Source organism: Amphibalanus amphitrite, unplaced genomic scaffold, assembly GCF_019059575.1.
Source record: "Amphibalanus amphitrite isolate SeventyFive unplaced genomic scaffold, NRLGWU_Aamphi_draft 000917F_arrow, whole genome shotgun sequence".
Classification (NCBI taxonomy): domain Eukaryota; kingdom Metazoa; phylum Arthropoda; class Thecostraca; order Balanomorpha; family Balanidae; genus Amphibalanus; species Amphibalanus amphitrite.
The window spans coordinates 139,463-156,875 of NW_024882411.1; the positions used below are offsets into that span (position 1 = coordinate 139,463).

Here is a 17,413-nt window from a genome sequence, read left to right on the forward strand (position 1 = left end):
GCCATACTCTTGTTCGTACTACAGCTGAAACACGTGATTCATCTTCTATACCATGACATTTTATTCGGGGTAACTGGCACAACGTCGTCTGACTAACTTCTCGCTCGCGCTACATGACACTATTCTGGTCAGAGGCGACACCCGGTCTTCGGCAGCGCCCGGGCGCCGACGACACATTCATAATAACAATCACAAGTGCAGCGAGCGGATAACAAATAACGTACCTACTGACGACACCGGGCGCCCCGGCGCCGCGCGCGCCGCGCACGAGCGAGCGAGCGCGACACCCGCGGTATTGCTCATGATTCATCTCTCTCTTCTCGCTGTCTCTCCGCTCCTTCACGGGCGAGAGCCGGGTCCTGAGTTCGCACACAGAGACTAGGCGGCGCGGCGAGTAGCTGCGCCTCACAGCACCCCTGGCAGCGCTCTGCCGCCGGCCGCGAGCCCGCCAGTAGCCACACGAGGGCCAGCTGCGCCGACGTCCATCACAAGGCCGTGTCCGGGTCGGGCGGCGTCACCGAGGCGCGGCTCAGCGAGAGCGGACTGACGGGCGCCTCAGTCAGCCCCAGCGGCTGCATGTCGCCCACCAGACTGGGCTCCACGCTCGAGTTGGTCTTCTTGAGGATGCTCTTGGGCCGCAGATCGCCGCTCGAGGTGGCCGGGGTGGGCGGCGTGTGACACACGGGAGGTTCCCGCTCGGCCGGTGGCAGCGGCACCGTCAGTCGCGGCCGCTCCCGGGTGGCCGGAGACCGGTCCTTGGAGAGGTACTTGGTTATCATGTCCTGGGAGGACTGCATCTGTGGACACCCGACAGAAGCGAGCGTCAGATCACAGCGAGAACAGGCGACCAAACGCAATGGCGCGATAGGAAAAGTTGGCTGGTTTCGTGCCCCAAAATGGTACCAGCTAGAAGCGTCGAGACTCTGGGAATGACCACCTAGCGAAACTTGTGTTCCATTTGTGGCTCACCACGGAATAGTTAAGAAGTCTCGTGTATTCACTTCCGACTCAACCGAGTTGGAAACATGTAATTCATCAACAGCTTCATCTAAAATCTAGCAGCTGGTGTAGAATACCCACCTGCTGTAGCCGCTGCCGGCAGTCTCTTCTACACGCCTCCAGCAGATCCATCTGACCCTGTATAACCCGCGCGTTCCAGGCGAAATTCTCATGCGCCCTGTCCTTCTTCTTTCCCTTGAGCCCGGCGGCCAGACAGCGGTCTCCGAGACCCTCGTACATCTCGGTCACCACGGCGAACTGGGCGTGCAGCTGTCGGACCAGGTCGTCACAGCCGGTGGTCATGTGACCGAACTCGAGCAGCGCTGACTCGAGGGTGCTCAGAGAGCGGCTGAGGTGTGGAGACAGCGGGCCGCCGCTCACCACCAGCATCGGCAACTGTCGGGCATACGCGAGGGAGGGAGAAGTGAGAAGAGGGGCGATGTGTGCTGAGAGGCGTGTGAATGGTGTGTGTATGCTATGGACACGACATGACACAAGGAGATCTCAACACAAGGATAGAGGGCAAACAGGCTCATACAGAACAGCGCTGGCAACACAGCATGCCTCTCAGAGTGGCAGCCCAAATGTGACATCCTTCTGCAGATAATGCAAGAGATGTCAGCGCCGCTACATCAGCCCCATCATCTCGGCAACATCAGCCCCATTATTGCTGTCCACATCACCCCTTGTCACACCAGTGACCACACCATTCCCATCATACCCCGCCACATCACCCTTCTGTCACATCAGCGGTCATCAGCACCCCGACTCACCCCATCCTCTTCCCTGAGCACGAGTCCGGTGACGTCGTGCGCGCTGGCCAGCCGCTGGATGATGACGCGCACGCACTGCTTGATGTTGGCCGTGTCGCCCAGACCGCACTCGGACTGAAGTCGAGCCATTGAGTCGGTGACGTCGGCGCGCCACTTCATCGCCTGCGCCACCAGAGGAACCAGGTTCTGTGGGGGAGACGGGGGACCAGGGGGTTACAGAGGAACCTGATTCTGCGGTGGAGACGGGGGAGGGAAAGGGTTACAGAAGAACCAGGTTCTGCGGGGGAGACGGGGAACCAGGGGGTTACAGAGGAACCATGCTCTGTGGAGGAGACGGAGGTTAGCAGGGGAAACCGGTTCTGTGGGGGAGGTAATTTTTCGGATAAATTATGTTCTGTGGGGAAGAAGGTAAAACAAATTAAGTGCGCACCAAGTTAATTGGTGCACACTTATTAATTAATTAAATTTAATAAAGTTAAATTTAAGTGCGCACTAGAAGGATCCAGGTTCCATGAGAGGGAAACTTAGCAAGGCAGCTAAGTGCCGAGGGAGGAGAGATCGATGCGGGTGAACAGATGATTCAGACCTGTGACAAATACGGAGGTTACCAGAGGAGCCTGAAAAATGCATCATCAAATTCCACTTGGGCAGCCTGGCGACACCGAGCGTCACCAATGTGTCCGTCAGCCGTCAGCCTGCCGGGCGCCAAACACGCTATCGGTATGATGGCACACGCGATTACCATTACAATGGCGGTATCAATTCGGGGGGCCGGCCGGTGCACCGTTGACACGTATGGCTCCACACGGCCGGCGTCGCGATCAAGTTATGGAAAGCGGCGAGCCCCGGCCGATATGGAAATCACCGTCTATAGACGGGCGCACGGGGACGCGGAGACGCCGGGCGCTCCAAGACTGTTTGCCTACCGCTGAATGCCGCAGCGCTGATGAAAATCTCAGCTGAATGGTGACGGTTTTTGGCATTCCGATGCACGGCTCTCATCTGCAGATATGTGAATTACTTTCAACAGAATCATAAAGCCGGAGGAATTAAGCTCAACAGCGTTGCGACATAGCTTACCACTTTGAAAAACTCGTCAACGTCTTTCAGCCCGATAGATTTAATTTCCATATTTATCTTCTCAGATCTGGATTTTCGCCTCTGAAAGAGAAATAAACGGTGTCATACTCATACACGACAATGGACAGCAATGACAGTAAATCTTTGTTTCTAAGTCACATTCATCCTAAAATCATTCTACAATTATACTTTGGTACGTCAAAAAAGCATCACCACCTATACCGTGATGCCTTATAAGTCCGTAATCGATTATGGACGAGGTGTTTGGCCTTTGCTATTTCACTTTCGGTCCAATCTGCTTTTTCATTCAACACCAATTCATTCTGCTGAAATTGATCAGGCCTCACTAAGCTCCTTTGGAGGACCCGAATGGACGGTCACAACTCACTCGTAATGACAGTTTTAGCGAACGAAAACTTGGGGCATGACAGGCAGGTCATCGACACAGTGATGGTCAACGAAACGAAAATCTCTGGCTACCAAGCGAGATTGGATTCATAAATAGAATATGCAATCATGCGAGATATCATGCGAGTTTATAAATCGTTAATTAAATGTCATTATCAACTCAAAAGGCGGTATTCCTCCTCTCAATGTTCAATTCACTACGCTCAATGGCACTGATGCCATTGCTATGACTCGACCTCGAAATCTGACCCTTCTGAAAAGTTAATCATGAATATGCATTCATGAAGTACGGGTCATTTTGATTTAAATCCTCACAGGACACATTCCTTGGCATCTCATACGCTAAGTCTGATGAACGTCAGTCTTTAGTGGCTATTCAGGTACCTAACTGACTTCGTAGACTTGAAAGAAAGACTGCGTAGACTGGCCAGTGGTCAGATGCGGTGGGAGGTGTGGGGGTGGGGTGGGAGTCAGAGTGGAGGCAGAGTACCTAATCGCACAGTGGGGACCGACACTAATCACTCGACGAAACGAAGAACCGATGGTCGTTTCGCGTGCCAAGGATACTGCGAAAACCTTCTGCGGCACGCGAAATAATGGGGAGACGATGGATCTTACAGGGGCAGGTAGACACAAAGAGTAGAGAATATCGGAGAAAATCGATATCCCGGTCTAGTGTGGACTCTAGTAAGCCAAGATAGAGTGTAGTGGGGTAACTAATTGGAGTTTGCGAGTGCGTCAACTACGAACTCAATGGCACCGATGATACTCTCAGGATTAAATATGTCAATTAGAAAGGTGTTCCATCCACGCTCAGCAGGCTCTCCTTTCAGGAGGTGGGTGGGATCAGGAACTGACCGTGCCGGCGACGCAGCTGCTGATGGCCACGTGGACGAACAGGGTGGCGTTGTCCAGCGGCTCACCCGTGTTGGACAGCAGGTTCACGTGCCGATAACCTGACAACAGAGCGGCGCATTTAGGGTCAGTCGTACTCATAGGCTACATGGGTCAGTCACAGGTCAGCAGTAGTCGGTCACAGGTATGTACACGGTGATCACGATCAGTCACGGACAGAAAAAGTATTCAGTCACAGACATCGAAGGCACAGTCTTCAACCATCAGTCACAGGCGACAGTCGTCTCGTCACAAGCGCCAGTCGTGAGGCACAGACAGGCAGTCGGTCATTTGAGCCAATTCGCAGACATTTTCGGTCCACCACACCACAATCAAGGCTCGATATCGTCTAGCCACCAGTTTCGGATTCCAATTTCTTTCAATTAAACTGGCAAATATGGCACATTTCACAGAGGCGATGCCCATCAATGCTGCATCGCTCCGCTGCGCTCGGCACTTAACACTCAAAACTTTTTTACCACCTCCTGGAGGATTCATTTTCACCAAACCCGCAAGATAAGAGTATATTGAAAGGGTACCTCGCTGCTACCATTATGTGCATGGTAACGGTACGTGGTTCAATTGAAGTTATTCGCCAGCAAAGAGTGTTATTACCATGTAAATATCAATATTACTCTCGCAATCCTAGACATGATGAAAACTCTTTCCTCCTGGGTATCGTGCCTCGTGTGCAGGTGGTCGTTTCATGCGTGGATCTTGTTTACCCTCGTGAAGACAATATCTGAAAGAGTATCAATCAGCCAATCAAAAACGAGATCGGCCGTTTGAAGGTTGAAGGCCGCGCGGCGCGCGCGCATCTGTCAGTTTTCCGTCGTTGGTCTCCGAGGGAGGGTGTGAGCAGTGTCGGTGCGGCGCCACGTGGCCGTTGGTGATTGTGCTTGTGTGCTGTTCATCGCCTATAGAGCCTCTGCGGACATTTTATTGTAAGTACCGATGTGATAGAGCATTGCGTGCTGTTGAGTGGTGCTTGTTTGATCTGGCTAACAGAACCCCGTGCACGGCCACGTGGCAGAGTGTTGTAAGTAGGTACATACATTTTGTTGTGATGCATTTTGTTGGCGACTTAGAAAAAGCCATGCACTGTAGTGATGCAGTTTAATTATCCCACGTAGACGGGCGACAATCCAGGAACGCTGCCGTTCACTTCAAATGTTGTGCGCTGTGCCTTATCCAATTCGAGGGAGCTTTATTATTATTTATATTCAAGTATTCATTTAAAGTGTTCATATTTAAGTTGCATTCAAGTTGTATCGTAATGTTTATTTACCGCGTGTGCATCGCTGAACGCTTTGTTCACTGAAAACTTTTTTCCATTTCCTGAAGGGTAAACCCGCCATAGCATGGTATGCTTGACACACAGACGTTTTTACCACCCTCCAGATGGTTAATTTTACTCTTTCGTGAAGAGTAAACTCGTCAGTGAGGGGTAACGTGACACACAGACGTTTTTTACCATCTTCTGTATGGTAAACTCTTTTGATTTACTTTCGTCTAGAGGGTAACATTTTCGAAGTTACACGCCGTGGAAGGGTCACTCTTTAGCTGACCCTCCTCTAAAGAGTAGCATGCCATCTACTCTGTGATTTACCCTCTTGCAGAGAGTATACCCTTTTGGCTTACCCTCAGTCAAATGGTAATGCTTACTCTTCCCCAAAGAATTTACCCCCCAGAGGATGGTAGCTTGACACACAGACGTTTTTTAGCACCTTCCAGATGGTAAATTTTACTCTCTCATGGAGAGTTAACTCGTCAGGGAGGGGTAACGTGACACACAGACGTTTTTTTACCATCTTCTGTATGGTAAACTCTTTTGATTTACTCTCGTCTAGAAGGTAACATTTTCGAAGTAACACGCTGTGGAAGGGTAACTATTTAACGTGACCCTGCTCTAAAGAGTAGCATGCCATCTACTCTGTGATTTACCCTCTTACATAGAGTATATCCTTCTGGCTTACCCTTAGTCACATGGTGATTTTACTCTTTCCTTTAGTGTAAACCCCCCCCCCCCCAGAGGATGGTAACGGGCCCACAGACGCTTTCTTCAGAAGCTTCGCGAAGCTTCTGATAACCGGAGTTAATCAACATGCTTCAAGAGCAACACTATATATTTGGCATTCCGTACAAACAATACGAGGGGTTCACCAGCCATGAACATTGTGAGACTCTCCACTTATTCATACGGAGTTATAACTCCGTATGATTAAGTGGAGAGTCTCACAATGTTCATGGCTGGTGAACCCCCCGTATTGTTTGTACGGCATGCCAAATATATTGTTGCTCTGGAATCATGTTTTTAGTTGATGAACTCCGGTTAACAGAAGCTTCGCGAAGCTTCTGAAGAAAGCGTCTGTGGGTCCGTTACCATCCTCTGGGGGATTTACACTAAAGGAAAGAGTAAACATTACCATGTGACTAAGGGTAAGCCAGAAGGATATACTCTATGTAAGAGGGTAAAGCACAGAGTAGATGGCATGCTACTCTTTAGAGGAGGGTCACGTTAAAGAGTTACCCTTCCACAGCGTGTAACTTTGAAAAATGTTACCCTCTAGACGAGAGTAAATCAAAAGAGTTTACCATACAGAAGATGGTAAAAAAACGTCTGTGTGTCACGTTACCCCTCCCTGACGAGTTTACTCTCCATGAGAGAGTAAAATTTACCATCTGGAAGGTGGTAAAAAACGTCTGTGTGTCAAGCTACCATCCTCTGGAGGGTAAACTCTTTGGGGAAGAGTAAGCATTACCATTTGACTGAGGGTAAGCAAGAAGGGTATACTCTCTGTAAGAGGGTAAATCACAGAGTAGATGGCATGCTACTCTTTAGAGGAGGGTCACATTAAAGAGATACCCTTCCACAGAGCGTAACTTCCGAAAATGTTACCCTCTAGACAAGAGTAAATCAAAAGAGTTTACCATACAGAAGATGGTAAAAAACGTCTGGGTGTCACGTTACCCCTCCCTGACGAGTTTACTCTCCATGAAAGAGTAAAATTTACCATCTGGAAGGTGGTAAAAAACGTCTGTGTGTCAAGCTACCATGCTATGGCGGGTTTACCCCCCAGGAAATGGTAAAAAAGTTTTCAGTGAACACATGATATATCTTAATCCGTTTCAGAATTGAAATACAATCTAAAAGAAAAGTTCTGGGATGTCCGAAGATAGAAATTACGATTGTATTACGAGCGGTGGGTGTCGTTTCCGTCGGGCCGGATTTAGAGTTGACCCAGATACCCAGTCATTCGCCGCTCCTTTCTTCGATCGCACCCCGCCCCCCGTCTGCCAGAGGGGGGGGGGGAGAGTCTGCTGGATGGTAGTGAGGCAGTCGACGCCAACGGGCTGCGACCGTATGGGATGCATTGGTGATAAGCGTCCTACGATTGCGTCGTATTGTAGAAAAGGAATTCACGGAGGCCAAGGGCCCAGGGACCAGGAACGATAAATGAAAACTTTCCGATAAATGGTGGATTGATTCGCATATCTTGGACTCGATCACTGAAGCTTTGCTTCGGCTGTAACCATGAATGATGGCATGATTTGCATTTTAAAAACAGCCAGCACGGACACCAGGGATGACTAAATGCCAGATAATGTTCGGATACAGCTAACCGTGCGTTGATAAATGCGGCAGCGAGAGGGCGTCGTGCGGCGACTGAATTGTGATGGATTTACGTGCCCGTACATTTCACCGGCACATTACAAAGTGCAGTCGCAACTCCACGTGTTCAGCCGATAGGCTAAGATTGACTTATGCAATGTGTTAATATATGGTTTGCATCCTTTCAGCGTGAAAAAAAACATTTAGTCATTCGTTAATGCACCAAAAGTCCAGCCATGCTCAGCTGTTAATAAGCTCAAATTTCTGAATTTCTTAAGAATTCTAATAAGCTCAAATTTCTTAATTAAGACTTAATGAAGTCTTAATTCTTATGACTTCGGCAAAGCCAAGGGCAAAGCCAAATACCATACTTTTCCACTTGCACCAGCTTATTGGCTGGATCTGGAAAACGCATTTTCACACTTTTTGTCTTTGTTCGTCAGACCGTACTATTAGAAACATTTCCCACAAGACCCAACGAAAATGGCCCATCCCAAGCGAAAAGAACTTCCGACAACATCTAGCAGGGAAAGCCATTGAAATGCTCCGGAACCGCTTCCGACATATGTATGTAGAGCAGAATTTCCGCCTCCGCCTGGGGTCGTGGTTGATGTGGGGATTATTTTGTGGGGGAATATTGGTCGCACCCGCATATGCCGCCTCAAAATGACATCATTTGTATGTAAACCGAGTCCTAGGCCACCATTTTCGTCGGTGCGCGAAGGACCGAACTGATCCGTACCGGTGTGATCCGGTATATACCAGATGGGCTCGTCATCATCAACGGGAGCTCGGAAGGAGAGTTGGTGCCATCCGGTCAGAGGGAGATCCAATGCCACACTGTCCCACCGACCTTTGAGTGTTTGATACAGGATATTAAATTACCGCATCTATCCAACGAGGATATAAATTGTGAGTCTGATCTCTGCTCTATTTTCATGTATTTGCAATCCAGTTGCTCAGAGTCACCAGTCGCAATAAGCCTAAGAATTGAAATTTGGCTGCGTGGTATTGGATGAAAAAAACACTGGTTGACGAGAAAAGATCGCGAGGAGCACATTCTTCCGCTGTTTACACATTTGCAACGCCCACGGCTCACCCGTTTGCAGGGGAATTTTAGTATTCGTTACACTATATACTAAAATTACATCAATTAGAAATCAATAATGAAGTCAGAGCGTTAATAACAGTTTCAGAATCAACCCTCACTCGTATTGGTGTTTTGCCAGCCGCAAACGTATAGGCCCTCTGACTAGCTCAATGATTGAGTGAAATTATCCAATTTAATTCCAGTCCTCTCCTTTTCCACTGTACCACCGTTCCTTGTCTCATCCTCAACTCAATCTCCTCTCCAAACTCCCCACTCCAGTTTCTAGTTCTCCCAGGTTACACAACTTTTCCATCCCATCCCGACCAAACATCCCCCACTCCCCCTCCCTCCCCCTCCATTCCAACTCACCCGTTTGCAGGCAGTCGAACGGTATCGAGTACTGGCCGATAAAGTCGTCGCCAATGAACTCGTCGTCGAGAACGACGAACCGCAGCAGCGCCATTTCCGGCAGGTTGATGAGAAACTCGAACGGCTCGTCGAAAATCGGCGAGTTGCCCTCGTTGGACACCGTTCGGCCTCGCACCTCTGGGAAGAGTAGGAGGGGAGGGGCGGAGTGTCACACATACTTTGGATAATGCTACATTTCACACCACTCGCAAAGGATGTGAGCAAACTGGTATCAATGTGTGTATTTGGTAAAACGAAAGCTTGAGGGCTGTCCTGACATTTGGTCATTTTATACCTAAAGTGAAGCGATGCTTGGTCATGTTGAAAAGACGGGTGAGTCATGGCCGATAATTTCATTTCAAAATGGAAACACGTCTCAAATGTTCCTGGTACTATAAGATACATTTATACGGGAAATGACTCATACCACTCCTCACATTTTTCATCGTGGTAAACGGATGGCAGACACAAATTCACCACGTGATTACCATTCAAAGCAAACAAAAAACCTATATCCCCACCCGTCGGACTACGCAGTAATATCCCCCTCCTCTCCAGCCCCCCCCCCCTCTAGCGTGCCGGACACGGCAGAGCGGCACCCACCGGCGCAGTCGGCGGGGATTCCGAACACCTGCAGAACCACGTACGGGTCGATCACAGTCGCCTTGGCCGTGGACCCCCGAGGCTTCGGTAGCTGCTGGGCGCTTATTACCTGCACGGAGAAAGAAGTTCGGCCGAGTGTCAGATATATGTCATCGGTGAGTTAGGGTGTGTCAGATGTGTGTCAAATCTGCTGGTGGTACACAGTGTCGAATGCCGTTGCAGAAGGCAATTAGATCTGAATGAACTGGTGGCCGCTGACGGCTTCACAGAAATCGGTACAAGGTGGTATACATTCCCTTGCACCAACATATTTTTCAGGACCCGTCATCAAAACATACTTTGAATGTCCGAAGAATGTATCGCAGAGTGCGGTCATCGCTCGTGGCTCTGCGGCATGTTTGTGCTATCACAGACCGATTTCAGAAAAGCTAGGCAATAATGGCAATGCTGGAGCAGTCTCAGACAGAGGAGATTTGAAGGTCAGGGTGGGGAGTGTAAGGGAGGAGGTGAGGGAGGCCATTTGCCACCACTGAAAGGCCTCTGTCGCCAATCTGTTCAGCGGCGATGTCAGATGGTTTCCATGGTAACGCCCACGCTCGAATCAGTGTCGTCTGATGCTGTCCAATTCTTTATTCGCGATCTCCATAAATGCTGAGAGAGAAAACGAAAACGAAAACGAGAGGGATACGAAGACGATGGCAAAAGGAAAAGGCAATGGGCAACGGAACAAGGGGAAGAACTAAAAAGCAATAGCTCTCTAGCATTTAATACCAGAAAAAAAGGAGGAAGACGACGGCACGGGACGAGACAGAGAGGTCAAGGACACACGACAAAACGGTGAGAACAAGACAGGGCCAGACGAGACGAGACGAGACGAGGCAGACGGGGACGAACTGAAGGGAAGAATGCGCAGGCGGTGGACCCGGAAATGGGTACGATATTCATCCATACAGTTTTACGCTGCCTCTCAATTTCCGCTCCACGCATAAGCCCATGGCTTTGGTCGTTGCTCGGTAATGCATAGCGAAGAAGCCGAAGCTTGCTTGATCTCAATAAAGTCTTGTGACAGAAGCATTAACTTGATGCCAGCAACAGGCGCATTGTCCCATCAAAGACAACATCACCAATACAGTACACCGTGCGCCGATTTGACCGCATTCTGCGCTCATATTATGCCTCCGTAGATTGCATTTTCCGTCGGTGAATGCACGTATACCACGCTGTTATCCGTCAGTGCGGGCGTGTATACAGCATCAGCCGTTACTGTCACCGGCACACGGTTTCCATCACCGCGCACCACGCTGCCGCTGACAGCCAATTACCACCGGGAGAAATAACTAGTTGCGAACGGGGTATTGCCGCCGACAGAATCGCGCCGCACCAGGCCGACGCGGTAAACAATCGAGTAGAGATCATAACAGCGACTGGCGCGGGGAATGTATGTATGTGCGTATGTGAGTTCTTTGCCCGAAGAGGGCGTGATACGTGTCAAGATATTCACAAGACACGATGCATCAATTTAAGCACAGTCTACGCTATAAACTTCTCATGCTTTATTCAAATAAACTGTATAGTGTCTCTCTTATCTAGTTAGTCACTCTTGCATAGTTTCGGGCTATAGTTACAAAGTACCACTTACCTTGATCTTGAGCATCTGCGGAGTGACTCCCGGCACGGGGTCTTTGGTGAAGGGCGAGAAGAAACCGATAGGTTCGCGCATCACGGCCGGTTTCAGCACGTAGCCGCAGCAGCCGTTTTGTCGAAACCGTCCATCGTACACGTCCATCATGGTACCTGGGGTTTGGAAGTTGAGTGCCACTGAAACACATAGATCGAGGAGAGTTGTGAGACATATGAAATCATGGGACACTGAACGAGCGTATAGTTACGGGGATAACAGAGCGGGATGTACCGGGTGGCCCAAAAAAAACGTTCCGAACTTTGGAGGCCTATATCTCAAATTTGAGTGCAAATAACGAGCCAAAATTCTCATCAAGTTTGCGTCACTTCTTTGCGCATTGGTATGCTAAATTATAACACTCTTTCATCATTTTCAAGCCAGCAATCTCATGTTGAATTAAGTAAGACGTTTTTACTTTTTTGCCGATGTTGGACGGCAGTGATGATTGGCTTAGACGTACCATGTTAGGAAAAATAGAAAAATGGAACACGTGAATGAAGCCAGCACGTGTGTTGTTATTTTAAATATTTTTGTCCCACTTATGTGCCGAATATTCAAATACTGAGCCAAATCAAGCATTAACGGGACGTTGAATCGTGATTAGCGGGCCGAGGTGACACGACGCGACACTGAGCCAGTGGGGTCCAGGGAAGGGGGAAGGGGAGGGGGGGGGCGATAACGAGAAGGGTGGAGAAGAACAAACAGAACCGCGGCGGCCCGCCGTGGTCGGCCGATAACACGCGCAGTGTGAGCCGAGCCGCGGTGCACGAGGGGTGCGCGGAGTGTTTCTCGCGCGGCGCGCGCGACGAACGCGATATAAGTGCTCGGTTTGGTGTACGGAATAACAGGACAACATCAACGGAGCGACAGGAGACGGACGCAGGATGACAGGTGGGCGAGCGATAGGCTGCGAGGGGGGGGGGGGGGGAAGAATCTAGGTAGAACGGCCACGAGGAGACGGGATAGGGGGGGGGGGGGGTGGGACCGTTCGACGGGCGCTATAGAAGTGGGCGTGACGGAGAGGGGCGGTTATCTAGCTGACCACGACACCGTGCGCATAGAGAGGCCAGCATCTGTGGTCCCCGTCGTGCCATGGCCACGGCCGACGGGTGGGACCTGATCCGTATATGCCGTGTGCACAGAAGGACCTGGCAACTGTGGTCCCCGTCGTGTCATGGCCACGGCCGACGGGTGTGACCTGATCCGTACATGCCGTGTGAACAAGATGACCTGGCAATTATGGTCCCCGTCGTGTCATGGCCACGGCCGACGGGTGTGACCTGATCCGTATATGCCGTGTGCACAGGAGGACCTGGCAACTGTGGTCCCCGTCGTGTCATGGCCACGGCCGACGGGTGTGACCTGATCCGTACATGCCGTGTGAATAGGATGACCTGGCAACTGTGGTCCCCGTCGTGTCATGGCCACGGCCGACGGGTGTGACCTGATCCGTACATGCCGTGTGAACAGGAGGACCTGGCAACTGTGGTCCCCGTCGTGTCATGGCCACGGCCGACGGGTGTGACCTGCTCCGTATAAGCCGTGTGCACAGGAGGACCTGGCACTCTGTGGTCCCCGTCGTGTCATGGCCACGGCCGACGGGTGTGACCTGATCCGTACATGCCGTGTGAACAGGAGGACCTGGCAACTGTGGTCCCCGTCGTGTCATGGCCACGGCCGACGGGTGTGACCTAATCCGTACATGCCGTGTGCACAGGAGGACCTGGCAACTGTGGTCCCCGTCGTGTCATGGCCACGGCCGACGGGTGTGACCTGATCCGTACATGCCGTGTGAACAGGAGGACCTGGCAACTGTGGTCCCCGTCGTGTCATGGCCACGGCCGACGGGTGTGACCTGATCCGTATATGCCGTGTGCACAGGAGGACCTGGCAACTGTGGTCCCCGTCGTGTCATGGCCACGGCCGACGGGTGTGACCTGATCCGTACATGCCGTGCGAACAGGATGATCTGGCAACTGTGGTCCCCGTCGTGCCATGGCCACGGCCGACGGGTGTGACCTGATCCGTATATGCCGTGTGCACAGGAGGACCTGGCAACTGTGGTCCCCGTCGTGTCATGGCCACGGCCGACGGGTGTGACCTGATCCGTACATGCCGTGTGAACAGGATGACCTGGCAACTGTGGTCCCAGTCGTGTCATGGCCACGGCCGACGGGTGTGACCTGATCCGTACATGCCGTGTGAACAGGATGACCTGGCAACTGTGGTCCCCGCCGTGTCATGGCCACGGCCGACGGGTGTGACCTGATCCGTATATGCCGTGTGCACAGGAGGACCTGGCAACTGTGGTCCCCGTCGTGTCATGGCCACGGCCGACGGGTGTGACCTGATCCGTACATGCCGTGTGAATAGGATGACCTGGCAGCTGTGGTCCCCGTCGTGTCATGGCCACGGCCGACGGGTGTGACCTGATCCGTACATTCCGTGTGAACAGGATGACCTGGCAAATGTGGTCCCCGTCGTGCCATGGCCCCGGCCGACGGGTGTGACCTGATCCGTATATGCCGTGTGCACAGGAGGACCTGGCAACTGTGGTACCCGTCGTGTCATGGCCACGGCCGACGGGTGTGACCTGATCCGTACATGCCGTGTGACCAGGAGGACCTGGCAACTGTGGTCCCCGTCGAGCCATATCTGGCCCGACGACGGGTATGACCTGACACGTGACGTAACTCGCGAGTTCTACCCGGCAGGTAATGGTGCGAACTGATCCAGAACAGGCGGGCACGTGTAGGAGAGGGGCGGGTATCTAGTGGCCTCCATCGGGGCGCGGCGGCATTGGGTGAGACGGCAATTTAGTGGTGTCAATCGTAGCTTGAATCTGTGGAATTCCGATTTTGTCCAAATGTCCAATTCGGAATTCGGTTAGACAATGACGCAGGCTTTGGACAACTTTGGACAATCATTGCTACACCTCAGCATTTTTATAAAGCAATCGTGGTTAACACTGATTGGCGAATAGAAAATTCAGCCTTTGAGATGATTAACACATTAAAGCTGCTACAAATACATTAAAAAAAAATAGATAACAGTGTTAAGTGTAAACTATTGCGTAGGTTTCGGACATCTTTGGACAAATGGCTGGCTTAAACATTTTGGACGGAAATCGACGTAAGCATTGGAATTGGACGGACATTGGACATACATTTTCTGAAACTAACACCACTAGACGGCATACGCCGAGGTGATAAAGACGAGGCGCCGTCAGCGAGGTGTGGTCGCGGCTGAGCAAATATTGGAGCTTACGACCGGTCGGGACGATAGCGGAGGGTGGGAGAGCAGAGAGGGAGAGTTTGAGGGCACGCAGCTGCGCGCTAAGACAAACAGGTCGGCCGTGCCGAGGCCCAGGGAGGGGAGATGGGGCGTTGGGAGCGGTCTCCAGCGGCGGCTGGGTTCTGGGGAGGGGCCGGTCATAACGGAGGGTGGGGGTGGTGGGGGGGGGGGAGGGAGATACATTTGGCTGGATATGTGCGTCGGGTAGATCGAAATAGTCAGTGTCACTCTGCGGTGCAGTGATGGATTCCAGACTGGGTGTGTGCGCAGAATAGACCGCCCCAGTCAGGGTCACGCCGCCGTGCAGAGATGCATTGTATGTCGGCTAGCCGGGTGCCCCGGGCGCCCCGATTTCGGCTGGCTTTGAGCGCTAGGCGGATTGATATGGTGAGTGTCACGCTGACGTGCCGCGGTGGTTCCCGACTGGCTGTGTCGACTGCGGTCTTTCCCCAGGGCACGTATCAGCAAGAAGGCTCATGTTAGACCGTTTCCAACGCTAAGTCGGAATGTAACTGCACAACTGCAGGTCGTCACTGTCCCGTCGCGGCGGCGGCCGCCGCTTGTGATACCGATGGGTCGGGCTTTCGAATGAGCCTGATCCGTACACCTATCATATCCCTCGCCCGTGTGCGGCGTTCTGTTGCGTCTAGCGTGTGGGGAGGGGGTCAGTTGGACCCCCCCCCCTCCCCCTGCCGTCCGGCTCCTGATTGGGCTGGAATGCCCAGGTCATCAGACCAGTTTCGGTCGCCATGGGACGTCATTAAGCTCCGCCAAAGCGAGCCTCAAGGACGTCACCCCAAACGGCCGACTCGTCTCGTCTCGTCTCGGCCGGCGCCGGCTCTCCCCCAGCAAGACAGTGAACGCGAGGGTTAGTGTATATGTAGGTTGGACCACCGGCTAGAATGACTGGATCCGGTTATACTCTGACCACGTGGTGTGGGCGTCACATTTCTGGTGGCTTAGACCCGGCGTCGGCAAGGCGGTCTAGATGACATTAACAGGGTCAACATGTCGCCAACTGGTCGGTGCGTGTGCATGTCATCGCGGCCTCGGTATGGTATCGATATATACCTGGCGCAATAGCGGCGCCTGCCAGACATGCCCAGTTCAACGCGTATAGCCCAGCAGAAACGCAGCGCGGCAAACTCGCTGACTAGTGCTCGCGTCAAACGCGAAAGACGGACATGAGGGGAATCTGTGGACCCAGACCCAGTGGTGCTATTTGCTTACGGCCTGGGCGGCCGTAGCGGTGATAAAAGCTACACCGCCGACAAACCGACAAACAAGGGAGGGACCATGGCCTGGGACGGACGGAGAGGAGGGGAGGGGAGGAAAGAGGAGAGGAGAGGAGAGGAGAGGAGAGGAGAGGAGAGGAGAGGAGAGGAGAGGAGAGGAGAGGAGAGAGAGAGAGGGAGAGAGAGGATAGAGGGCGGAAGAGAGAGAGAGAGAGGAGGGAGAGGAAGAGAGAGAGAGAGAGAGAGAGAGAGAGAGAGAGAGAGAGAGAGAGAGAGAGAGAGAGAGAGAGAGAGAGAGAGAGAGAGAGAGAGAGAGAGAGAGAGAGAGAGAGAGAGAGAGAAAGGGGGGGGGGTGCGGCGACATGGATAAGGGAACGTGCGGCCGAGCGGGCGGACGCGCGGAAAGACGACCTTGCGTGACTCATAACGCACACCGCGGCGCCGGCGCGGCGGGCCGGTCAGGCAAGTGCAAACAGCAGATAGCCCGGCACGGCAGGCTGTGGTGCTGCGATTAAACAATCCTAGGCTTGACTTCGGGGGCGTATTCATAATTAGACTCGTGCATGATCCTACGCCGTCGACAGTGCAGAAGAGTGGAAGCCAAGCGACAGGCTGTGGAAAATGGTCGATGCCAGAGAAACTGTCGTTGGGCGGTTCCGGCACGGGGCTGAAATTGGTTACCGCGGTGCGGCGCGGGGCCGTTTCGCGAAAAACAATCAGTCCGCCGAACGGCGCCGTGCCGGGGTGACGGCAGCCATTCGGCGAGAGGTCGCGGACGGTACGACACGGGGACCGTTCCGTGCTCCACCGCCGCCGAACATGATAGTGAACCCGATGAGTGCGCGTGATAAACCTAATGGCGAAGTGCGGCTCATTTTAGATCTATCACAGTCGAGAGATGTCGGGGTCAACGCCGGGATAGACCCAGACGAGTTTCGTGTGACGTACACATCATTCGACGAGGCCGTGCGGTTGATTTTCCTAGCTGGAGGCGCCGGGACCTTGCTGTTCACGACCGATGTTACAAATGCATTCAAACTTATACCTGTCCGGCCCGGCCAGTGGGCGCTACTGGGGTTCTGTTGGGACGGTTTACTATACTACCAGGTTTGTCTGCCATTTGAGGCTAGAAGCAGTCCACGGATTTTCAATGATTTTGCCACATGTTTGCGCCTATGTGTTCCAGGATCAGACATCGGACGTGTATATACGCAATTATTTAGATGACTTCTTCGGGGTAGGGCGCGGAGGATCGGACAGTGCCGACGTAGCGTATGCGAGACTGCGAGACATTTGTGCGGAAGTGGGCGTGCCGCTGGCCGAGCGGGAATGCGC

At 52.4% G+C, this 17,413-nt stretch overlaps 1 protein-coding gene across 1 annotated transcript in view; it reads right to left on the reverse strand.

Annotated features, from left to right (window-relative positions):
• Positions 1-37: 37 nt before the first annotated feature.
• Positions 38-17,413, reverse strand: part of LOC122368044 (inactive phospholipase C-like protein 1) — a 74,770-nt gene continuing 57,394 nt past the window's right edge. Inside the window, 8 exon segments of the mRNA XM_043341640.1 lie at positions 38-797; positions 1,081-1,395; positions 1,773-1,958; positions 2,853-2,933; positions 4,119-4,216; positions 9,227-9,403; positions 9,869-9,977; positions 11,508-11,686. Of these exon segments, the coding sequence (XP_043197575.1) occupies positions 486-797; positions 1,081-1,395; positions 1,773-1,958; positions 2,853-2,933; positions 4,119-4,216; positions 9,227-9,403; positions 9,869-9,977; positions 11,508-11,686 (1,457 nt within the window). The 3' untranslated portion in view covers positions 38-485.